General features: G+C 33.5%; 1 protein-coding gene across 2 annotated transcripts in view; it reads left to right on the plus strand.

The window, feature by feature from the left end:
• The window catches only part of LOC111046309 (battenin), a 59,869-nt gene that overhangs the window by 35,058 nt on the left and 4,241 nt on the right, over nt 1-20,570 (plus strand). For both annotated transcript variants that reach the window (XM_022331831.2, XM_022331830.2), the window contains exons 3-8: nt 2,188-2,306; nt 4,366-4,527; nt 9,894-10,037; nt 11,462-11,633; nt 12,584-12,733; nt 19,067-19,207. In XM_022331831.2, the coding sequence (XP_022187523.2) occupies nt 2,188-2,306; nt 4,366-4,527; nt 9,894-10,037; nt 11,462-11,633; nt 12,584-12,733; nt 19,067-19,207 (888 nt within the window). The remainder of the gene's footprint in view (nt 1-2,187; nt 2,307-4,365; nt 4,528-9,893; nt 10,038-11,461; nt 11,634-12,583; nt 12,734-19,066; nt 19,208-20,570) is intronic.

Below are 20,570 nucleotides of genomic sequence, written 5' to 3' on the forward strand. Positions count from 1 at the left end.
CACATGTGAATAAATTTCAATTTCATTCGACAAAACAGTAGCGCTATCCTTTTCTATCTCCGCAACGTGGCCAGATCGTTTTTCAACAATATAGAAATAGAATTGTAAAATAACATTCAATCTCAATTATTATGAAAATGAATTATTTAAATTTTATTTTAATTAAATTCAAATTTAAATTTATTCACTCGAAATTCATACAAAATATTAACAAAACCATTTAAAAGTATATTATCTTGACGAATAAGAAAGATATAATTGATTATTTTCAAACAAGAATGAACAGTTGATATTCCATCACATATACCGGTATAGCTATCCTCTATAGAAGGCAGTGGCAAGACAGAGAATCGGCAATACTGTTTTTTTATCTTTCTTCACTGCGTATAAAATGTGGACCTCACGATAAAATGTCAGCATTAATGATAAATAACATAAATGCTCCCCCAACAACTTACGAATATAATTAATTCTCGAAATATTTCATCTCAGTTATGAAAGTTTATTATTGAATCATTAAAATATAACTATATTATTTGACGAGTAAAAATATAATTTTTTATAGCAATAACTATTATTATCAACACACTTTTTTCTATGTATTTAAACACGACATGCAGTCAAATATTGAATAAATAATTAAAAACTTTTACTTACCGACTGAAGTACTTTCAATACTGTTGAAAATGATCGCTAGACCACAGAATAAATAAATAAATAATAATGAATGTTTATTTCTCAAAAAACTAAAACTACAACATCAATTACAAAAATATTAGATAAATTACAATATTACATACAATAGTTAGTTACAAAAGATTCTTATAATGTGTTCTCTACTTGTTTAGTTTTTCTGTGTGGAAATTGACCTACTCCACTATGGCGTACCATGTTCTAGAGTAGGTTAAATGGTTCTAGAATAGGTACAGAATGAAAACTATAAATCAAACGCCTATCCAACCAATGCTTTTTACATGGCGCAAATACCAGACACGTCACGTGACCTTAGGAAGCTCCAATCCTGGTCTTCTGATTGGCTCGCGGCAGTGAACAAGATCAATTGATCCGAATCAGTAAAGTGATCCGAATCTACCATCAATACTATTACAATGCGGCGCTTCCTAACAAGATGGCGGATTTTTGTGCCAGGGTATTAGCCAAATTTCCATACTGTATGTATACTGTGGCTAGTCGGTCGAAAATACAGTCAGTAAGTAAAAGTTTTTAATTATTTATTTAATATTTGACTGCATGTCATGTTTAAATACATAGAAAAAAGTGTGTTAATACATCGCAGCTCAGAATGGATCAAAAAAACTATCACCTTTATTATTATCAATGTTTTCTATTCATATTATTTTGTTTATATAAAAATATTATTTTTCTTCCACCTACTGTCTAAAGTACTTACTTTACTCCCTGAAACCTAATACTAAAGTGTCACTTTTTCGCTCTCGGTAGTAAAAAACAGAAAAACTCCCTAGGGAGTAAAAGTGACTCCATTTAAATAACATGGGGAGCATCTCTATTTTGAACTTACATTGTAATAGGTTAGAAGGTCTAAGCTCAGATGAGAAAGCATAATAGAGGTGTCTGTCATTGAGTCAACTGAATTCAATACTACAACCAGAATTTGATTAACTCATGAAATATATGTTTGTATGATAATTATTATATTCTTAATATTAGTAGACGATAAAAATTATACAATTTTTAAAATATGTTATTCTATTCAAAATACCAGCCAACAAATATTTTTGATCTGCAATTCAAATCTGAACCGCGTGATCTGGAGTCAGCCATTTTTGGTAGCTGCTCAGCTGATATAATTGTTACATCTTTTGCCGATAGATAGCGCAATCTTGGCAGTGCCAATCAGACGACCAGTTTTTAGGTTTTAGATTTAGGTTATGTTGTTAGGAATCATTGTCACCAATACGTAAGTTATTAGAATGATTTTATTTGCAGTTTCTATAAAAAAATGTAGATGGAGGAAAAATGTTGTGTACATCACGAGCGAAAAATACTTTTTCTCCCTCAGGAAAATTGCTGCCCTCGGCTTCGCCTCGGGCTTCAAACTTTTTCCCACAGGGAGAAAAAGTCGTACTTTTCACTCTAGATATACAAATAACTATTTTGTCATAGATTTTATTTTGTTTTTATTTCCAATTTATTTCTTTTTTAAAGGATACGCCTAAAAATGAACGAGACTGTAATACAATGAGTACCGGTGCTATCCTACTGGCTGACGTGGTTCCTTCACTATGTATCAAGATGTTTGTTGCGTTTCTCCCATTATGCATAAAGTAAGCAAAACAATGCATTTTTTTTATATTTTCTTTCATTTTTACTCATCACGATAATGCATAATATGACCATATTCATAAATACGATAATGTATAATTTTAAAATATTCATAATTAAGGCAATGCATGATTTTAAATGTTGTCTTATCAATGAATATTCGTGTGAACATCATGAACACGTTTTTAAAAGATTCAGCAGAAAATTGTCTTGTAGTACAAACAGAGAGGTCCTTTGCTGATCATGTATTTAATTTGTGTATTATGATATCTAAATAAATAATTTGCTTGGAATTCATGAATTGTGATGAAACAAAATTTCATTTTTATGTGATTCAAATTGCATTTTTATAATCACTTGAAACAAAATTGTATTTTTACGTGCATATTCTTGTGTGAATCAAATCATTGAATTTTTCGCCACACTGCACAGAAAGCAGCTGTTTTCCAGTCCCTACATAGATCTGAAAGACATTGTTTGCAGACGACTCTCATCTGACGTCAGAACAAGTTTCTTTCCGGCTAAGGCCGGAAAGAGTACCCTTTCCGACCACTTTTTGAAAATTTTTGAAAATGTGTTTGGACAACTGTGCCTTATGGTACATTGTGTTCAGGAGGGTAAGATCGGAAATTTCCACCCCACTTTGAGTACCCTACGACGTCTGGTTCTTGAGATATGAGACATCAAAGTTCCCCCCCCCTCATAAAACATTCTTATTCAATTTATTATTCTTATATAGCTGATGCCAGAAAGTTAGGTGGCTTCGTGGGTCACATGGTGTAACCTATTCACAGCTGATGCAATGCATCTATCTATTGCCAAGCTAGATGACAACTCTACTTGACAACATCAGCTGTTGGAACACACAAGAGACCCACGAAACCGCCTAACTTTTTGGCATCAGCTATACCTGTAGTGTGGCGAAAAATATTGTATGCGACTCTCTCAGAAAGGTGTTTACGGTATTCAGATAACATATTCCCGGGCTCGGCAAGCCTCGCCCGGTAAACTATCCTCATACCGTAATCACTAATTTTCTGTGCTTGTAGCGTAATATACTATTTATAATCACTTGAAACAAAAATTGCATTTTTATGTTCATTTCCTTGTGTCATTCAAATTGCATTTTATAATCACTTGAAACAAAATTTTATCTTTATGTGCATTTTCTTGTGTGATTCAAATTATTGCATTTCTATAATACATATGTTTATGTTTTGAAGGGGTGGATTCAAAGATGCAAAGGTTCAAAGAACCTCACACGTCAACCGAAGCTTATTGTGTGTCCCAAGTATGTTAGTTAGGCAAACCAACTCCCGTGTCCTTTACAAGGTCCAGGAGTTTCTTCCCTATACCAACATCCCATTCCTCACCTGGTTGCTTACAGCCAAACAGAGCCCTTTTTATAGCCCCAAGTCTTTCGCAATCCAGTATGATATGCTTGGCAGTCTCTTCAGACTGATTACAAAGCCTACACATCTGCCATTCATTTCTGAGTCCAATTTTTTTGAATTGAATTGAATTGAATTTATTGCCAAAATTACAAATACATATTTGTACAATATTAATCACAAGAGTATACAATACAAATAGACATTGATTTTAACTTGAGTACAACAATATTATCAATGTAATATTTGGCACTGCCAACATAAGAAACCTTGTGTGTTGGCAGTGAGTTGCAGTTCACTTATTCTGCTTCAAGTACTTTATATACAATTCAAATTTTATAATGTTAAAGAAAGTATTACAGAATTGTGTGAAGATGTTTTCCTGAAGTAGCCATGTCCAGTTATCAGGGCAATCACCTGCTTGACCTGACCTCTACCCAGACTCACCAGCCAGCTGGTGAAGCGAGGGCTTGCGTCTGCCAGCAGCCTTTTGCCAAGTGCTTGACCAGGGTGACCCTGCCATTGCTGGTGGTGTAAGTCCCTGGACCATTATAATACATAACTTGAAACAAAATTGTATTTTTATGTGCATTTTCTTGTGTAATTCAAATTGCATTTTTATAATCACTTTTTGTCTTCATTTATCATAATTATCTATTGCTATTTTCAGGGTACGCGTGGTAGCCATTGTGATTCTTTCTATAATGGGATACGTGATAGTGGCTGCTTCGACCATTCGGCCGTTGATTTTCGTGGGCGTCGCGTGTACTTCTCTCGCCTCTGGTCTGGGAGAAGCATCTTTTGTCGCCTACATGTCTTTCTTCAGGGACAAGTAAGTTCTAACCATAGAGAAACAGTAGCATAAATAGATATCCCATGGTACAGGGCGTTTATGTCGTAACTTTTAGGGCTGGTTTCCGAGCTCGGGATCTATAAGTTTTGGACTTATAGAGTCCAGGACTGACTGAAATAAGCACTCGGGTCTAAATCGACTTTCTGAGTCATGATTTTATCTTCTAAACTCCGGGGTCTATTAAGTTCTCGACTTATTTGAGTCCAGGACTTTAACGCAGTAAACATGAGGGAAATTCACAATATTTTACTGTAATATTGTTGGTATTATAGCAAAACGAAAACAGCTGACTGCAGCGGGATAATTCAAATGAGCATGCTCTCCAAATTATTTTGTGAAAATACGTTTCGATTTATTTGTAGGCCTATTCAAAACATAGCCTAACCTTTTGAAAGATGAATGAATAAACATTTCATTTTACGTTATGCTATTATTGATCATTGATCCTAACCAGTGATTTTGGAATAAAAATTTCATTAGGCTTTTGAGTTTGAAAACGTATTTGTTTTGAAAAAAAATGGAATAATAATTTATTATTGTTATATTATTATTAATATGTTGAATATGGCATTGATTGATAACATTCAGATTGGAATATAAATTCCAAGGCAATCCTTGTATTATTTTTCTTAAACATTTTTAGGTTATGTCAGTCGTAAAATAAGGTTAGTTTTTTACGTATAATTCTGATACAAATAGAAAAAATAAATAAAAATCTCAGTACCCTTATTGAATTATTTAATCACAACATGTTTCGGACATTGATGCCATTTTTTATATTACAAGTAGCCCTGTACAGAAAAGAGATAAATTCTGATACAATTTTATTCCAAAATAAACTTGCAAACTTTGAATTATGAATTTAGATAGACTAATCCAAATAATTTAGGTATTCCATGACATCTATTTGGCTTTTCATCTACTCCAAAACAATAACTGAATTGTGTTTGCTCAGTAAAGTCTAGAACTTAAATTTAAACCCTACCCCAGTCGAGGGTTTAAAATCACGCTGTTTTAATTTCTGGACTTAACGATTTTTGATAAATCCTCGACTCGGAAAGAGGCGAGAATCTAATTCAAGTCGTGGACTTATAAGCCCTTCACCCTTCACTCAGAAAGCGAAATTATAAACTCCAGGGTCTAACATGTTCTCTAAACTCCAGAGTCTATTCAAGTCCTCGACTACGTTAACGCTCTGACTCGGAAAGCCAATTTTCTGACTCCAGAGATTAAACCCAGTTAAAGTCTAGAACTTAGCTAAATCCCGAGCTCGGAAACCGCCCCTTAACTATTATCTCAAGCCGATAGTCCACGTAGCTCTTTCCAGTGAAGCTGTGTGACGCTGGTAGTCTCTCATATTGTGCCGTTCATACACTCACACCCGGCCAAAACAGTAAAAATCGACAATAATCGACAGTAATCGACTTGAGTTTGTATCTAGAGCACACAATTTATTTTTCTAGTCACGCCAATTATTAAACAACAAATTATTTATTTTCTTGTAACACGGTTGTTAATTGGTGAATAAATTTGATTTGATTTGAGTTAACAGTAAAAGTTGCGACATAAACGCCCTATACCATGGGATATCTACTTACGCTATTGTTTATCTATGGTTCTAGCACATTTTCTGCAAAACCTTGCATCTTACTGTGTAGGAAACAAACAACAGCTTCTCTTCTACTGTTTCTTGATAATTATTTTATCATCAAAATGATAGAGAGATAAAAAATAAGATAACCTTGTGCTATTCTTCTTTGAAATTTAGATAGATTAGGAAAGTGCAAATATTTAAAACTTTTAAATCAAGTTTGTAGCGTGAATGTTGATGTTGTGGAACTTTTCCATAATTGAAGAGACTTGAAACGTCAAAAATCCACTTTAATTAAATAAAAATTAATATTTCACAGGAGCATGCTTTCTTGTGTGCTCACACATCATCAGCTGAGTAAGTTATAGTAAGTATCATCACTATAACTTACAGCTGATGATGTGTGAACACACACGAAAGCATGCTCCTGTAAAATATTAATTTTTATTTAAATAAAGTGGATTTTTGACAACGTTTCAAGTCTCTTCAATCTAGTAAATCAATTTTTACCTTTTTAAAACATATATTAGTGACACCAAAAAATGATTTAGCCAATGTTGTATGTATGTTTTAAAGGGACGGATTCAAGGATCCAAAGGTTCAAAGAGCCTCACACGTCAACCGAAGTTCATTGTGTGACCAATTGTTAATTGAGATATTACAATAATTCCCTACATATTCCATGAAATATACTGAATTGTGCGCAGTTTCTGAATATGAACTTGAAACTAGTTGCATTGGACTCCAAATCAAATTTTGCATGGGATTTGACCATTTTATAACATTCAGAGTGAATCATATGTATGGAAACCCTCGAATAAACTGGAGACTGTTGTAGATATAATACTGTAACTTTCTGGATAAGTTATTAGTCAAATACTCTACCTTTTGACGTACAACTGAATTTCAACCCCTCATAAGGGGGGTGACTTAAGGGTTGTGACTCGAATATTTTGAATGTAAACACTCATTTTGTGGTACATCATTTTAAAGGCATTCTTAAAACAAGAGAGACGGCATCAATTAAAATGTTCTATGATACTTGTATCCAAATTGATGGCTGATTGAAGTTTTAGTTTTAAGGAAATGAGGGGTTGTAACTCGAATATTTTTCATTTTAACACCCATTGTTTGGTACATCATTTTAAAGGCATTCTTAAAACAAGAAAGATGGCATCAATAAAATTGTTCTATGATACTTGTATCCAAATTGATGGCTGATTGAAGTTTTAGTATTAAGGAAATGAGGGGTTGTAACTCGAATATTTTTCATTTTAACACCCATTGTTTGGTACATCATTTTAAAGGCATTCTTAAAACAAGAGAGACGGCATCAATTAAAATGTTCTATGATACTTGTATCCAAATTGATGGCTGATTGAAGTTTTAGTATTAAGGAAATGAGGGGTTGTAACTCGAATATTTTTCATTTTAACACCCATTGTTTGGTACATCATTTTAAAGGCATTCTTAAAACAAGAAAGATGGCATCAATAAAATTGTTCTATGATACTTTTATCCAAAATGGTGGCTGATTGAAGTTTTAGTTTTTAAAAAAATAATTGATAAAGTTCAATTAGCCGTCATTTTGAATAAAATTATCATAAAACCTTTAGTTTGATGTCATCTTTCTCGTTTTGGAAAGGCCTTAAAAATGATGTATCACACAATGGGTGTTTACATTTAAAATATTCAAGTTACAACCCCTAAGTCACCCCTTTATGAGTGGTTAAAATTCAGTTGTACGTCAAAAGGTAGAGTATTTGACCAATAACTTATCCTGAAAGTTACAGTATTATATCTACAACAGTCTCCAATATTAATTATTGAAGGGTTTCCATACATATGACTCACTCTTTATATTAGTGTTGAGTGAATAAATCAATTGGTCAACGGTTGTTAAGATAAACTCATCGCAAAATAATCACGCTACACTACGTGTCGCGCAATTAATGTTTTGCTCGAGCAATAAAGAAGTTTTATGTGCGAATTACAAATCAATATTTTACTGTAATCACTCTACAGTAATCATTGTAATCCAGTTGTGTCACGCGATATCTGTTTTGCAGCAACTCGTGACTACGCACAGGTTTTATATCTATAGTGAGGTCCACGTTATAATGGCAGTGTTTGATTAGCAATGGTTTTGCTATCCTTGTCTATCATTCAACAAAGCGGATAGCGCTATCTCTTTCTCACAATGCTCTGTTGCCAGATCGTCTTTCAACATGTAGAATTAGTAATTAATTAGCAAAATATTTCATCTTAATCATGAAATTATTGTAAAATATAATTTCTTGCTTAATAAATAATATAATTGATTATTTTAAACGAGAATGAACAGTTAATATTACATCAATAAACCTGTATCAGCTACCGTCTATAAATTCAAATTCAAATTCATTTTTATTAAGCCAAAACACTTTACAACTGGCCATGTCAACCGGTATTGAAAAATACATGAAATAAATAAATAGAATAAAAGAAGCTTACAAAAATATTGCACGTCGCATAAATTATAACATTTTTCTACACTTTACATACAAAAAATAACTTTGATTTTACAGTTGAACAAATTATAACACCCTATCATTTAAAAACTCTTCAACACTATAATATGCCTTGTCAACCAGAAATGCATACAAATCTCTCTTAAAATTAGGCCTACTTGGCTTTGACAAATTTTTAGGCAGCTTGCTGAAAAGTTGCAAGCCATAAACAATCGGAAGGCATTGACAAGACAGATGATCGGCAACGTTGTTCTGCTAGCTTTCTCCACTGCCATTATAATGACCTCACTATAGGCACATTTCTAAGAAATTGTAAATTAAATGAAAAAGACTAAGAAATTGTCAAAAAACCACAGATTTATTGATACTTTTAAAGACCGGTTTCGGTTATTACACACCATTGTCAATCTCTGATAAACTAAAACTAAATACAAGAGCAGCAGAATTCATACTAGTAGGCGAGTACTGCTATTGGTCAAGGGCATGAACGCCTGCCATTGGCCCAGCTAGACAGTCTCCTCCCACTCAACAGTGTCACAAAATGCCGGCTTAAGCAACAGACTCGCCATGATAACAAAATTTACTTTCAGCACAACATAAGAACCAAGAAAACAAGTGAAAGATAATAAAACAAATATGTAAATGGAAAAACTATTGACTAATGTTTGTTTACAATGTTATGATAAAACTAAATTCGTAGTGTTGTATTGGTTGAAATGAATCTTGATTTTGATTGATTTAATGATTGGATTACTTTATTTATTCAGATTAAACTACATACAGGCTTATACCATAGAGAAACGATATCATAAGTAGATATCCCATGGTATAGAGCGTTTATGTCGCAACTTTTACTGTTATCCCAAGCCGATAGTTCACGTAGTTCTTTCCTATGCAGCTGTGTGACGCTGGTAGTCTCTCAAATTGTGCCGTTCATACACTATCACCCCAACAAAACAGTAAAAATTGACAATAATCGACAGTAATCGGCTTGAGATAACAGTAAAAGTTGCGACATAAATTCCCTATACCATGGGATATCTACTCACGCTATTGTTTCTCTATGCTTATACGCAGATAAATAGAGATAAATTCAGTGAATTGTGTTTTTTTTTTTTTAATTTGACGACGTTCAATTGTGTGCTTGTGTAATAGTTTGCTATGTTGAATGAATAAAATATTCATCTATCTATTATCAGCTACAATTTGTATAGTTTTTTTAAATAAAAAGTGGTGTTTTGCAGAGGTGTGATTGGGTTTTGGTCGTCGGGAACAGGAGCAGCTGGACTCGCAGGAGCCATGGGGTACGCAGCCCCCACTTCACTTGGCATCAGTCCACCAGCTGTTCTCTACTCCATGACAGCAGTGCCAATAATCATGGCATTCATGTAAGTCCAATCAATTTTATAAAAACATTTTATTAATAAGCATAATTTCAACTTATTTTCAGCATAATTAAAATTTAGTAAAGTTTTACTGAATAATGTAAAATTGAAAGTTAAATGATCAGCATTTCAGTGAAATTCTGAGGCCCGGTTGCACAAAAGCCGGTTGAATTTTAACCGTGATTAATTTCACGAGAACCAATCAGAGAAGACGGCTTCTCTGATTGGCTCTCAAGGATTTAATGACGGTTAAAATTTAACCGGCTTTTGCGCAACAGGCACTGATAATTTCACAATCAGCGAGCAAATTGTTACTCAAAGCGAGGTTCATTCATTAGAAAGTAAGGAGCTAGGTTGCAGACTAGAATCTAAGTTCAACAAAAAATTTAGCAAACTGAAACTAAGTTAGATGGCCTTGATATTCAACAGCATTCTACCGACGCCCAAATCAAACAGTTGGAAAATGAAATTAGTAGGTCCAAATCAACTGCATCAAGTGAAGAAATTCAGTTAGTTCAATCTAAAATCAATGAGAAACAAAACAACAAACCGACATTTACAGGTTAAGAAATGATGGTTTATTCACAAATGTTGGCAGATATCATAACTTCAACAATTTTTTAACTACATTATAGTTTGTGTAAAACAAGTTGAGACTTGGCCCTCCATCCGAAGAAATTACAGGGTTGCCAAATCGTGTAAAATTGCAACTTTCTCAAATTTCCAATTCAACGTCAGAATTGAATGTATAATATCATTCCCGATATCCTAGTAGTGCTAAAAAAGTTTCAGGGGTTGAAGGATTAAAAGGAAATTCAACCTTTATGATAAAATTGGAAACATCGCGAAGATTTTTTTTTCTTTTGAATATCACTCCTCTCAGAATCATGTAGCGTCGTAATGAGTAATACTTTTATATCAAATGAACGGGGAGACTGTCTCCTTTCTATTGGTGTCTGGATCATTTCCATCCAACCCATAGTCATTAATAATTATGTTCGTCAATGTCGAGACATTTCGAGCAGAAAACATGAAATTTTCGACATCCTAGAAAATTTTTGTTTCAAAAGATAAGTAGTTGGTGATCTTTCTTCACTGTCATTATAACGTGGACCTCACTATAGGCGGCAGCACCTCGGTCAAACTAGTAATTAAATGAGATTGATGAAATAAAAATTGGAGAAAATAGAGTAAATAAAATACATGAATAGAAATAAGAATGAGAATATCAATTTAAGTGATTAATAATGAATTGAACGTAGAGAAATGAAATTTACATTATAACAAACAGGACAATATCCTTAAGGATATTTCTAAAGTAAAAAGTAGATCAGATGAAGTTGTGTAAACTCTTCAAACTCCAATAGAATGTTAATCTGTTATTCTGTTTATAAATTTATGTATTTTAATTAATTTTTCTTTTTCAGATTCACATTTGTTCTTCAGCATCCGGATGGGCCTATTGAAAGAGAAGTGACCCAGGAAGAAAGACCGCAATTCCTATTGAAAGAGAAATTCTCCTACCTCCCAAAATTATTCAAATATATGGTGCCCATTGGACTTGTCTACCTCTTTGAATATTTGATCAATCAAGGCTTGGTAAGTTTAAAACAATACAACCTATTATCATAGAGAAACAATAGCATAAGATATCCCATGATATAGGGCGTTTATGTCGCAACTTTTACTGTTATCTCAAGCCTATAGTGCACGAAGTTCTTTCCCGTGAAGCTTTATGACGTTGGTAGTCTCTCATATTGTGCCGTTCATATATTATTACCCGGTCAAAACAGTAAAAATCTACAATAATCGACAGTAATCGGTTTGAGATAGCAGTAAAAGTTGCGACATAAGCGCCCTATACCATGGGATATCTACTTACGCTATTGTTTCTCTATGCTATTATTTTCTATAAGAAAGTAATGTTATCCCAATCGCAAAGTATTATACTGTGATGAAGTCAGGATTGTTGCTTCTTGTCATATTTTCAAATTAATGATTTTTTCAAGAGAAGTAGCATTACACTATCACTCTGAAATATTGGGTAGAAGTTTTGAGCTAGCACCTGTTTCTTTATTTTCAATAATGTAATCTTTTTGGTCTGATGAATGAGTAAATGATACAAGTATGTAGAAGTTAGTGTTTCCTCCATGGTTTCAATTCTTCTCACATAACTCAATATTTTTTTCGTTTCAAGTGTTGATTGAATGGAATATGTCAAACTCATTACTTAATTCAATCCATTCAAATTCTATATTTTTATAGTTTACAAATTTATTTTGAACTAAAATTGTATAGATATTGTGTGCCTGAAAAACTAACCTTACTTTGGACTATATATCATCACCTAGAATAATTATTGGAAAAATAACACAAGGATTGACTTAGTACTGTATCTACCAATTATTGTTATTTAATTATGTGACTGTATGTATGCGATTGTACAAGGAACAAAAAAAAATTAATTTGATTTGAATTATCAATTATTGTTATTACATCAGTGTCATTTGTAAAATTAATAAATAAATAAAAATGAATATATTTTTCAGTTCGAACTGCTGTACTACAAAGACACGTTTTTGACTCATGATGAGCAGTACCGCTGGTATCAGGTGTTGTACCAACTGGGAGTGGTCATCTCCAGATCTTCCATTGGCCTGGTCACCATCAACAATCTTTCCCTCCTTGCAATACTTCAGGTAATTTATATTTCCATCTTATTTACCAATTTCTCTCTACAGCAGCGGTTCCCAACTGGTGATACGCGGACCCCCAGGGGTCCTGGGGGAATGTTGTGAGGGTCCGCGACATATAAACTGAGAATTTGGGGAAAGTACGGTATAATTTAAATTGAATAGAGATGAGGTTCGTATTTTTATTTTCCTTGCCCTATTACCATAGGTAAGAAAAGTATTGCTTTCCAAAAAAAAAGGTACCCTAATTTCAAGTTTTCTATACGTTTCAAGGTCCCCTGAGCCCAAAAACATGATTTTTGGGTATTGGTCTGTGTGTGTGTGTGTGTATGTGTGTGTGTATGTGTGTATGTCTGTGAACACGATAACTCCATTCCTAATCAACCGATTGACTTGAAATTTTAAACTTAAGGTCCTTATACCATGAAGATCCGACAATAAGAAATTCAATAAAATTAAATTCAAGATGGCGGACAAAATGGCGGATAATTACAAAAAACCATGTTTTTCACGGTTTTCTCGAAAACGGCTCTAACGATTTTCTTCAAATTTATACCATGGATAGCTATTTATAAGCCCTATCAACTGACATGCGTCTCATTTCTGGGAAAATTGCAGGAGCTCCGTAATATTCTTGAGAAAAATGGCGGATAATTACTAAAAAACCATGTTTTTCACGATTTTCTCAAAAATAACTTGACCGATTTTTCTCATCGATACTAAGTACGCAGATTTGCTCACAGATTTCTCCTGGCTCTGCTCAGTTGCTTATCTAGCTGATGTTTTTGAACATTTGAATGGGCTGAATCAAAGTTCGCAGGGGAAAAAAATTTGACATTTTTCAAGTGGAAGATAAAATTAGTGCTATGGCGAAAAAGTGCCGAATGTGGGCAACGCAGGTAGAAAACAAATCATTCACGAATTTCTCTACTTTGAAGCAATTCGTGGAGGCTTCTGAGGAAAATTTACCTGACCAAATAAAGAGCAAAATAGCAGAACATTTTCGCAGCTTAGCAATCAGTTTTAGGGAATATTCTCCTGAAACTGAACCAGATGATAATTGGGTTAAAAATCACTTCTGCTGTCAAGATATAGGTGAGATTCGCGGGCTCACGGAAAACTAACATGATTAACTTGTGAATTTATCCAGCTGCAGTGAAATGAGAAACCAATTTGATAGTAACTCGATTTTGGTAGACTTTTGGGCAACAGCACGAAAGAACTATAAAGAACTTGGAGAAAAGGCATTTAGATTAATCCTTCCCTTTGCAACGACTTACCGTTGTGAACAAGAATTTTTATCAATGTGTTTTATGAAAAACAAGTTCAGAAATCGACTCGACGACATACGGTCAGATTTTAGAGTGAATGTGTCAAGTATGGAGTCAGATATCTCAGGAAACGTGAACTTGAAGAAAAAATTCAACCCATCTAATTTAACAAATAGTGATAATTATTAGGAACAGTGGACCTAGTCTTCATTTCCGCAACTTATTTGAGCTAAGGTTCCGTACAAGGATCGCATTCTCCATATCGAAACCAAGTTAATGAAACAATTTCCGTTCTGATTTTACAATAACAATAATTTTACGGTAATAATAACAAGAAAATTATTATGATAAATGCACACAACAAATTATAAATCTCAAGTTTTGTTCAATATTATTGTAACGTACTGTAATTTAAATAATGATAATCAATGATTAAAAAACGACCTACATTTTACTTGAAATGTCAACTTCTTCTCGTTATCGATTTGAGTTATGAACTTCTATGAATTTTCAACAGAGTCTGAAGCAATCGAAAATAATATAAAACTGGCTCTTCCTGATTGCACTAAGAAGTTTAAATATTCTGACAACCTATTTAAAAGATGATAGATACAAGGCATATAATATATATTTTTCACTCTGTTATTTCATCGGATTAGCTGCTATACTTATTACTATTAAGTATTAAGAGTGTGGGGAGGCTGGTGGTAGATGAAAATATTTTTATAACTGTGCATTTAAGAATTAGTGGGGGTCTGCAAAAATATAATAAATGGATGAGGGGGTCCTTGGGAAAGTTTTGTTGGGAACCCCTGCTCTACAGTATTAAATAACACTCTTCAATTTTACTTTCCATTACAACCTGCATGAATGGACTACCAATATTAGTCTTTTAATACTAGTGTGGAAAAAATACCAATTTACGAGTTCTAATATTTTGTGTTGCATCAAGTAACTTGTATCATTAGCTATTTGATTTTACAAAAATATTAGTCAGCCGATCGAGTTATAAGGAATTCCATACTACTTTTTTATTTTTGTTGGCTACCGTATGTTTATTCATCATCATAATATGGGTTGAGCCAACTGTACGTCGTAAAAACTACTAATAATATTAGTTCATGCACTTGTATGTTGGTGAAATATTCATGCAACAGAAATTTACAAGTAACCAAGCAAATACCGTCAAACCGGCTAACTTGGGACAGTAGTCTAACTTGGGACAGTAGTCTGGCTTGGGACAGTATTCTAACTTGGGACAGTAGTCTGGCTTGGGACAGTAGTCTAACTTGGAACAGTAGTCTGACTTGGGACAGTTTAACCCCTTCCCTCCAATTCCAACTTACCAGCTGTCTGTGCAATTCATTCCGACTTATGGCATTGTGGATTTGTTGGGAACACATCATTGAAAATATTTTATAACGTTTTGAACATCTAATTAACAGCTAAGATACTTTTTTAACAGTCATAACAATCTACTATTTCTAACGTAGAAATTGAGGCTTTCATAGCTTCTTTTGTGAACACTCAATTATTACACACAATTATTTTACAGTTAAAGTATTTTTATTATGAATATGAAACATATTATTCAAAATCTAATGACCCAAGTTAGCCTCCAACCACTCAATTGTCTATTTACAGGCAAATCATATTGGTGTCCCAAGTTACCCAACATCTGTGGGTAAATTGGGACACCAAATTTTTCAATTTTTTTCCAGAACAGGTTGGAATAATAATGAAATTGAATGTATATATTTTCTATATATTATTAAAGACCCAAGTTTTGAGCACAGGAGAAATAAACTATTAAAATAATAATGGAACTGAATTTTAAGTCAAAGTTGAAAACCGTCCCAAGTTAGCCGGTTTGACGGTACTAATATTATTAGCTCGTATTTTCTCATGCAATAGGCCCCTGCTAGTTAATGATAACATTTTTTTTAATTAATTTTGACACGACATAGCAGTCTGAGTTTAGTAAAATAGCTGTAAGCTGTCATTCAAACCATGTGATTAGCTGCTAATAGCTATAATTTATAAAACTTAGTGCCGGTTGCACAACAGCCGGTTAAATTTTAACCGTGATTAATTCCACGAGAACCAATCAGAGAGGCCGTCTTTTCAAAACCTCTTCTCTGATTGATTTTCGTGGAATTAGTCACGGTTAAAATTTACCCGGCTGTTGTGCAACCGGCTGAAAAGACGGCTTCTATGATTGGTTCTCGTGGAATTAATCACGGTTAAAACTTAACCGGCTGTTGTGAAGCCGGGCCTTAGATTGCTATAAATTCTAGTTTCAATAATTAATCAAAAAGTTATACTTGTAGTATTTTATTATTTATCATTTAGAGCACGGTACAGTTGAAGGTATTGCAATTTAGTTCGTCTGCAATAGTCTTCAAATGCCTTCACTAGCTACACACTGAAACTAAACTCTAACAACCTTCAAAGTTTGCAATGTTTTATCAACTTTAACATTACAAAATCGCTTCTTTAAAAAAATATGTTTTCTTCCAAAATAAGCTTATTCTCATTATAAATTGTTGGCCCCAACAACGCATTACAATTTCAGATACCACGTCGCAAACAAGGTTCTAATAGGAACATATTTTGAAAAATATTTTTCGCCACACTGCACAGAACGCAGCTGTTTTCCAGTCCCTACGTAGATCTGAAAGACATTGTTTGCAGACGACTCTCGTCTGACGTCAGAACATGCTTCTTTCCGGCTAAGGCCGGAAAGAGTTCCCTTTCCGGCCGCTTTTTGGAATTTTTTGAAAATGTGTTTGGACAACTGTGCCATATGGTGCATTGTGTTCAGGAGGGTGAGATCGGAAATTTTCACCCCACTTTGAGTACCCTACGATGTCTGGTTCTTGAGATATGAGACATCAAAGTTTCCCCCCTCTCATAAAACATTCTTATTCTATTTATTATTCTTATATAGCTGATGCCAAAAAGTTAGGGGGCTTCGTGGGTCACATGGTGTAACCTACTCACAGCTGATGCAATGCATCTATTTATTGTCTCTTGATTTAAAAATCATCACCTAAGCCAAGCTAGATGACAACTCTACTTGACATCAGCTGTTGGGACGCACAAGAGACCCACGAAACCGCCTAACTTTTTGGCGTCAGCTATATCTGTAGTGTGGCGAAAAATATCGTACACGACTCTCTCAGAAAGGTGTTTACGGTATTCGGATAACATTCGGGAAACTGTCCTCATACCGTAAACACTAACTTTCTGTGCTTGTAGCGTAATATACTATTGCCTGATAGAACTGATGGAAATGGGACAGATATAATTACTAATGAGGAAGTATTTCAAAGGGTTGAGGAAAAGCGATCTCTTCTACATATTTTAAAGGACAGACGCCATTCTTGGCTTGGCCATGTATTTAGATGCAACGAATTCACGTTAAGAATACTGGAAGATATGATAATTGGATAAGGGGCTCGTGGAAGACCCCGGCTACAATATTTGAAGCAAGTTACCAAAGATCTAGGGATCCAGAGCTACATCCAACTGAGAAGTACAGCTCTGGACAGAAAACGATGGAAAACTGCCTACCAATCAAATGATTGTAGCTAAAAAAGAAGATATCAGGCCTACTTCAATAATAAATTATTCGATAAACCTTTTGCTAATGTACGGGAATTATTGGAAAGATATCTTATGATGTACGTAATCAACAAAAGCAACTTTAATTTTAACAAAATTTAAATTTAAATTGAAACAACGCGATACAGATGGAAATAAACGAAATAAAATTAGCAACTATTCAAAAAATATCATTCTTCTCACTAATGTTTAATGTTCAACTTACTAAAACCTAGTCATTTATGTAGGGAATAATTTTTGATTTCTCTACGAAAGAGAAATCATTTATAACACGAACTACTATTTATTTTCCTTCAAACTTTTGCTTATGACCTTACAGTTGTGTTGTGAGTGATGTTGTGGTACTTTTCCATAATGAAAACACTAATTTGAAATTGTCAACCACTTTTTAATAAAAATTGCTTATGAGTTCATCTAAAAACTTCTAGAAACTAAACTGTTATCTTGTTTTCTATGTTACTTCAAGAATTGATCTTCATACACATGTTGTTATCATCATTTGTGTATGAAATCAACGCTAATCACATGCCGGTTCAATCTCATTTCCTTCATTTATTAGATTATAATAATTTTTATAATTGTTGTAATTATAATTTCATAAACTCGCCTTATATGTAGATCCTGATTCAAACTCTGTTAACTCTGGTACTGTGATGCAGCACTCTGAACATTATAATAAGTAACTTAAAAACTTTAGGAGATAGGTACTCCAACATAATACTATTGTAATCATTAATAAGAAAAACCCACTGCATCATGCTCTGTTTATTAAAAAAAACCCTATTAGTGATATATATTTATTTTTCTTTATATATTTCCAATATTGTGATAGTTAAGTGAGAATAATATTAAGGCAGAATTCTGCAGGATTTTGTATTTTATAATTATTATAGATAAGAATAATTCCCCCACACACGGACCAATAGTCTATGTGGGAGAATATTTATTTCCTGAAAATATTTATTATTGAATTGTAATGTAAATGTTTTATTGATGTATTTTTTTGATGGGATAAATTGAATTGAATATTTATTATTGAATTGTAATGTAAATGTTTTATTGATGTATTTTTTTTATGGGATAAATTGAATTGAATTGAAATTGAATTGTTCTTATCAATACTGTATAAACAAAATTAACAATAAAAATATGTTCCATGTCATATTTGTGAATACAATAATTTATCATGACATACTATTTCACTAACTTATAAAATGGTTCATGACAGAAAGTTTATCTAATTTCAGAATGTAATTTTTTCTAGAAGTTTAGCTCATACAAACTTATAAAATGGTTCATAACACAAAGTTTATCCAATTTCATAATGTAATGCTATCTAGATGTTTAACTCATAGAATTTCTACTGCTCTTTGCCAAATTTCATTTTTATGTTGTGTAATGTTTTATGGCAATGAAGATTTGACTTGCTGTTATTTTTCAGGGATTGAATCTGATACTGCTTTTTACTGAGACCATCTACTTCTTCATGCCACATATGCTGCTTGTTATGCTCATTATAGTATGGGAAGGCTTGTTGGGAGGAGCATCCTATGTGAATACGCTGTACAAAATGAATATCGAGGTTTGTATTATTTACTCTTAAGGTGCGTACAGATTTACGCGCCGCGAACATGAGCAATTCACTTTTAATCAGCTGATGCCAAGCTTTTTATATGTGTATCTTACCGATTCTGTAAAAATACAGATATAGTCAGCTGATTAAAAGTGAATTGCTCATGTTCGCGGCGCGTATATCTGTACGCACCTTAAGGCTCAACTCTCACTAGCTCGACTCAAATCGTTCGACTCCAGTCGAGGATACTCCAGTCTCTCGCTCGACCTTACGACTTCCTTGCTCATTGTCACTACTTCAGTTTCATGCTACTCCATTTTCTAACCTCTCATTATTTAAAAATATGAGATCCAATTCGTCACTTCTGCGCATGTAACAAATTTTTATAATATTTATTATGAATATATTGCCTTATTTAATTCTTATTATTGTCTTATCTAAAATGATAAACATCACTTTCATAAAACATAACCTCACTTTCATTAAAAATGCACGGTACTAAGCAACTCAAGTCGAGGCTCGACCAACATGTCGAGTCGACGCTCGACTCAGTCTCACAGTCGTGAGGACGCGGGGACTAGAGTCGTGACTTGAAATTCAATAAAATTATGTAGTTTTAACAAATTTATAATCAAAAGAATCAAAATTGTATGTTTACTTATTAACATACTCTGGAATGAACAATGAGGAAATGTCACCACCATGGATGTCACCTCCGTGGATAACCCATTCCATGGAGGTGACTTATAATTCAATAAAATTTTGTAGTTTTTAACAAATTTTAAATTATTATAATCAAAATTGTATGTTTACTTATTAACATACTTTGGGGGTTATGTTTCTCTGGAATGAACAATGAGGAATTGTCACCTCCATGGTTAGCCCATTCCATGGAGGGGACTAAATCTCCATGGAGGTGACTAAATCTCCATGGAGGTGACTTGGAATTCAATAAAATTATGTAGTTTTAACAAATTTATAATTATTATATTTAAAATTGTATATTTACTTATCAACATACTCTGAGGGATATGTTTCTCTGGAATGAACAATGAGGAAATGTCACCTCCATGGATAACCCATTCCATGGAGGTGACTAAATCTCCATGGAGGAGACTAAATCTTCATGGAGGTGACTTGGAATTCAATAAAATTATGTAGTTTTAACTAATTTAAAATTATTATAATCAAAATTGTATGTTTACTTATTAACATACTTTGAGGGTTATGTTTATCTGGAATGAACAATGAGGGAATGTCACCTCCATGGATAACCCATTCCATGGAGGTGACTAAATCTCCATGGAGGTGACTAATTCTCCATGGAGGTGACTAAATCTCCATGGAGGTGACTTAATCTTCATAGAGGTGA

This window comes from Nilaparvata lugens, chromosome X, assembly GCF_014356525.2.
Source record: "Nilaparvata lugens isolate BPH chromosome X, ASM1435652v1, whole genome shotgun sequence".
Taxonomy (NCBI): Eukaryota; Metazoa; Arthropoda; class Insecta; order Hemiptera; family Delphacidae; genus Nilaparvata; species Nilaparvata lugens.